This window comes from Triticum dicoccoides, chromosome 4B (assembly GCF_002162155.2).
Source record: "Triticum dicoccoides isolate Atlit2015 ecotype Zavitan chromosome 4B, WEW_v2.0, whole genome shotgun sequence".
Classification (NCBI taxonomy): Eukaryota; Viridiplantae; Streptophyta; class Magnoliopsida; order Poales; family Poaceae; genus Triticum; species Triticum dicoccoides.
The window spans coordinates 443,844,841-443,850,421 of record NC_041387.1 but is presented as its reverse complement, the minus strand read 5'-3'; the positions used below and the strand labels follow the sequence as shown (position 1 = coordinate 443,850,421).

The following is a 5,581-nucleotide window of genomic DNA, read 5'->3' as shown; positions in this document are numbered from 1 at the left end:
CCAGAGCCAAGGCCATTTTTTCTACAACCAAAGGCCCAACTAAAATACCAGACTACGAAATGCAGACGAAAACAAAATCATGAGGTTTCCTTCCTTCCCGCGGTCGTCACAGTAGCCGGTGAGGTGAAGGAACCATAGTGGCACGAAGTTCGAGGCGTTGCTCTCAGCTGTGGCGTCTACGTTTCATGAGCAACACTCTATATTATCATAACATAACTGGTTTCTAAGGGGGTCTGCATTTCGATGTAGAGAAGGGCAATCGAGCGGGTGCTTTACTGGTTTTGAATTAAAATTCATGATGGGTGCAATTTCTAGCGCGCGGGGAAGATTAGTGGATTTAATCATTGGTCCCCGTGTGCATCTTCTCCATGAAATCGCATAAATCATAATACATTTTTTTTATCTTTTCTAAAAACAAAATTGCAAATAAGAGTATCTGCTCATACAGTTTTTTTTTCTTTTCATAGCTGCAATACTAGTTTTCGGTTATTGGGGGCGACAGGGTCTTGTGCAACACAGAAGGAGATAATAATTCGTGATGGAAAGCGACAAAAGCCCCCCATATGCAAATGCTCTAGCCAGTCAGGCAAGGTGGCGCAGCGCACCAAACCGGCGCCAGCCAGCCACATAAACAAACCCCACACACAGACCAGACGGGGGAAGGGAAACTGAGAGCAAGCGGAGGCCGCTTCTCCGATTGATTTCGTTCCATCATCATCATCTCACACAGCCAAAAGACCGCGACGCGAGCCCCTGCCCCTCTCCTCGCTCGCTCCCGTCCCCCTCGCGATTTGATTCGTCTCCCCACCTCCCGTTCCGCTGCCCCATGCCGCCCGCCCGCCCCCTGCGCGCCGACTCCTCTTGATCCCGTCCCCGGGGACCACGACGCCGCCGCCATGGCCGTCGATTCCGACAGAGGTATTGCTCCACTGATTCCTTTGGTCTGGTTTGGTCTGGTTTGATCGGGCCCTTTGGTGGTGATCCTTAGTCGTGTTGGTGTTGGGTGGGTGCAGGGGAGGGGGATTTGGAGATTGGGTTGGCGTCGCTGGGGTCGGAGGGAGGCGTTTCGCCCGTCGCCCCAGGCCGCCGGGCGCTCGAGTCCTGCCTCTCCGGGAAGCGCCTCGACCAGTCGCCGTCGCCGTCGCGGGCGGTCAGGCGCCCCGCGCTAGTCATGTCCAGCTCCGGGAAGCGCCTCGACCAGTCGCCCTCGCCCTCGCGCCCGGTGCTGGCCATGTCCCGCTCCAGCAACCGCCTGGACCAGCCGCCCGGCCGCCCGGTGCTGGCCATGTCCCGCTCCAGCAACCGCCTCGACCACTCGCCGGCGTCGTCCTCGTCCCCGACGCCGGCCAAGGGGCCGGCGCTCGTCATGTCCGGCTCCAGCAAGCGGCTGGAGCAGTCGCTCGCGTCCCCGTCGCCGTCGCCCAAGGCCGGCGCCGCGGCGCCGCCCGTGCTGGTGCTCTCCAACTCCGGCAAGCGGATGGACCAGGCGGGGCGGAAGAAGTACGTTAAGCAGGTGACGGGCCGACACAACGACACGGAGCTCCACCTCGCCGCGCAGCGCGGGGACCTCGACGCCGTGCGCCAGATCATCGCCGAAATCGACGCTCAGATGACCGGCACCGGCGAGGAGTTCGACAGCGAGGTGGCGGAGATTCGCGCCGCCGTGCTCAACGAGCCCAACGAGGTCGGGGAGACCGCGCTGCTCATCGCCGCTGAGAAAGGGTTCATCGACGTCGTCGTCGAGCTGCTCAAGCACTCTGACAAGGAGAGCCTTGCGAGGAAGAACAAATCAGGATTCGATGCTCTGCACGTCGCTGCAAAGGAAGGCCACCGAGGTGAGCACTCACAAACACTTCAATACTAAACCACTTCTGATTTGCTGATTGTTCATATCTTTCTTTAAATGGGAACAGGCGAGCTTTGGACCTTGTTTGTGTCTAGACTAGAATCTCATAGTTTGCGTGAAGAAAGGGTTTTATGGATTCCTAAATTAATTGATCGCCATGGTTTTATGGGTCTAGCCAAGGTTTTATGTGTTTTTAATCTGCTCTTTGATCAATCTCCATGGATCCCGTTGCTATCAGTTTTGCAGTGCTGAAATTGACCTGCTCTGTATGGTAAGTTGATAACTGCAGTGTGTCATTGCCTACACAAGCTAATGAGCAAGAATTGGTCCAACATTCATGCTGTTTCATCTTTACTCCATATTTCTGTGGTATTTATATAAAGAAAGATGGACATCTAACACTGCTTGTAGATATTGTGAAGGTACTCCTGGACCATGATCCATCCCTTGGGAAGACGTTTGGCCAATCAAATGTGACTCCTCTGATAACTGCGGCGATTAGAGGCCACCTCGAGGTAGTGAACCTTCTGCTGGAGCGAGTTTCTGGGTTGGTTGAACTATCAAAGGCGAACGGAAAGAATGCATTGCATTTCGCTGCCCGTCAGGGGCATGTTGAAATAGTTAAGTCCTTGCTAGTCAGTGAAGCTCAGCTTGCTCGGAAGACTGATAAGAAAGGACAGACCGCTTTGCACATGGCGGTTAAAGGAACAAGCGCTGCGGTTGTTAGAGCACTCGTGAATGCTGATCCGGCCATAGTTATGCTACCTGACAAAAATGGCAACTTAGCTTTGCATGTTGCCACCAGGAAGAAAAGATCAGAGGTATTCTTCTGCCATGTTAGATCTTGTGCTCAAAACGCAATAATTTTCTTCTTGTGTCTCACAAACTGGTGCCTGTTGCAGATTGTGAATGAGCTTCTGCTTCTTCCGGACATGAACGTGAATGCGCTGACTAGGGATCGCAAGACTGCATTTGACATAGCAGAGGGTCTTCCGCTATCAGAAGAGTCTGCAGATATAAAGGATTGTTTATCCCGTGCTGGTGCAGTGAGAGCAAATGATCTGAATCAGCCTCGGGATGAGCTGAGAAAAACAGTGACTGAGATCAAGAAGGACGTACACACTCAACTTGAGCAAGCCAGAAAAACCAACAAAAATGTGCATGGCATAGCAAAGGAACTGAGGAAGCTCCACAGGGAAGGCATCAACAATGCAACAAACTCTGTCACAGTTGTGGCTGTGCTCTTCGCCACAGTTGCATTTGCTGCGATATTCACGGTGCCAGGAGGCAACGACGACCATGGTGTCGCAATAGTTGTGCATGCGGTGTCCTTCAAGGTCTTCTTCATCTTCAACGCCATCGCCTTGTTCACATCATTAGCAGTAGTGGTGGTGCAGATAACACTTGTTAGGGGCGAGACGAAAGCAGAGAGGCGAGTTGTGGAGGTGATCAACAAGTTGATGTGGCTGGCTTCTGTATGCACCACGGTGGCATTCATATCCTCCTCTTACATAGTGGTGGGTCGGCACTTCAAGTGGGCGGCGATGCTGGTGACCCTCATCGGCGGGGTGATCATGGCCAGTGTGCTCGGTACGATGACATACTATGTGGTGAAGTCCAAGCGCACGCGATCGATTAGGAAGAAGGTGAAGTCAACAAGGCGGAGCGGCTCAAACTCATGGAACCACAACTCGGAGTCAGATTCCGAGATAGACCGGATATACGCCATATGAGGGTGATCTCTGGTCTTCTATGGATCCTCAGTCTTTTCGGCGGCGCCACACGACTGGATCGTCAGTCTTTTTGGCGGCGCCACACGACACGGATGTAAAAAGAAAGGGATTGGCGCTCAGAGTAAACAGCTTCGACCCTCCAGGTGCTATGGGTTTTACCGTATACATTCCAATAAGCTGGTGTCCCTAGATCGGCAGGAGCCAGTAGGCGACGGTCGTGTTGTATACATCTTCTACAGATATAGATTGTCATCATCAGAATATGCATGCAGCCTGTGCTGTGCTCCCTATGCATGGCTGGCCTTCATAAAATTTCTCTCAGCCTTCTTTTTTCTACCTTTTGTTAATATACTGTGGTAGCAGAATGGTCGGTATGTGTACCTTGTATTTCATCTGATAGCTGAGAAGGTTCTAGAAGCTTCTAGTGAAGCCTGGCGAATGCTCCTTGTTCCTCTCTTTTTGGGCACGTGAGAACTGTAAGATTTTTCCATGATTTCTTCCACAGGACAGGACAAACCTGGAGCGGTAGTGACGACAGTATAACACGAACAAGTCGCCTGCAACAGAGACGGGGCGATCGAGACGTGGGGTAGGAAAGCTTGACCTGGCGAGTCGTGCGTGAGAGTGAAACCGCATGCTTGGGGGCCGGTGGGTGGAGGAGAAACGTCACGCAATATTAGGTGGTTTTCCTGCGAGCAGATAACCGTGGCGCCTCAACTCATTTGACTTGTGATCTGGGGTCGCAGTCGTCTGCTCAGTTCACTCCCTGCCACCACATGATTAACTTTGATCAGCTCGGCAAGTTGAAGGGTCACTTAAGTTGCTGCATTGAAAGTTGAAACTCCTTCAGTGGCTGCCACACGCCGTACGTTTCAGAAAGGTCCAGAAGAAGAAAGCCCGCATGGACCAAAGCAGCGACAAAAGAGAGGAGGATTTGGAGGCTAAAGAGAGGAGGCCTTTGCTTTACACTTGTTGTGGTCTGGTCTTTCTTTTCTTTACTTCGCGCTTAAGTTCAAGGGGGCGGATGGGAGCTCAAGGAGGAGGAGGAGGAGGCTGGTACGGTGGTGCGCCACCACCAATCCAGCTGAAGATTTCACTTTGTTTGGGGCTTTACGCATATACGGATCTTGCAAAGATCACATATAAAAGGGTATAGGCTGCGTCTTGGAGAGTATAAAACCCTTCCGCTCCCTTTTCTTAGTTCATGGAATAGTTGGTCTCCCGGCCTCCACATTTCAAGATGCCCTTACAAAATCTAGCTCTGCTAAATTTTACAACGAAATAAAACTTTAGCTTCTTGTGGCCTTCTACAAATATATGGCACGCCAATATAAAGGACAGTAATAAAGAGGCTAACACACATTCCTTTCATGCCCTTTATATTGTTGTCAATTTAATTTACTTGCTCAATCTCATTCTCTTCAAAGTAGTCCCGAGAAACACCACGTTTGGCACCAGCCATATTTGACGAGGGCACGACCTCCAATGTGCCGATGATTTGACCCGATCTTTTACAATGCAATAACTTCCGATATCCACCGATAGAAAATACTCCCAATCACGTGAGAAGTATGCGTAACCCGAAGCTAGGGTAACGATGACCAACGGACAATCCTTGACACGAGAAACCTCCTGTCGAAGTCGACGTAACCAGCGCGCAACCCGTCGAACATGACAAACCTCAAGCCAAGTGCAACTTTCACGCAGAAAATTTACATAAAGTAAATAACAACGAACTCAAAGAAGTTCTTGAAATACTTGGAATGTTTGAGGGTCGCTTAATAGTCGATACACATGTTGTCTAAACTGTAGAAACATATAACCACCATACACGGCCGAAGCCAGCCTGTTATATAGGCGTGGCGCACATCTTGAAAACTTGACCTTGAAGCCTTGTGAATGTAACAGATCAGGAAACAAATCTTAATTGGACCCTCATCTAAATGCAGCTAATCATATCTTAACAATTAAGCGGCCACGCTGATCACGTAGACGGTGAACT

At 50.9% G+C, this 5,581-nt stretch overlaps 1 protein-coding gene across 1 annotated transcript; it reads left to right on the top strand.

Moving 5' to 3' along the window:
- Positions 1–650: 650 nt before the first annotated feature.
- Positions 651–4,018, top strand: LOC119290780 (ankyrin repeat-containing protein ITN1-like). Its single transcript, XM_037569431.1, has 4 exons — positions 651–918; positions 1,014–1,835; positions 2,258–2,667; positions 2,749–4,018. Exons 1-4 carry the CDS (start codon positions 897–899, stop codon positions 3,577–3,579), a joined length of 2,085 nt encoding a protein of 694 aa, XP_037425328.1. The 5' UTR covers positions 651–896; the 3' UTR covers positions 3,580–4,018.
- Positions 4,019–5,581: the final 1,563 nt, after the last annotated feature.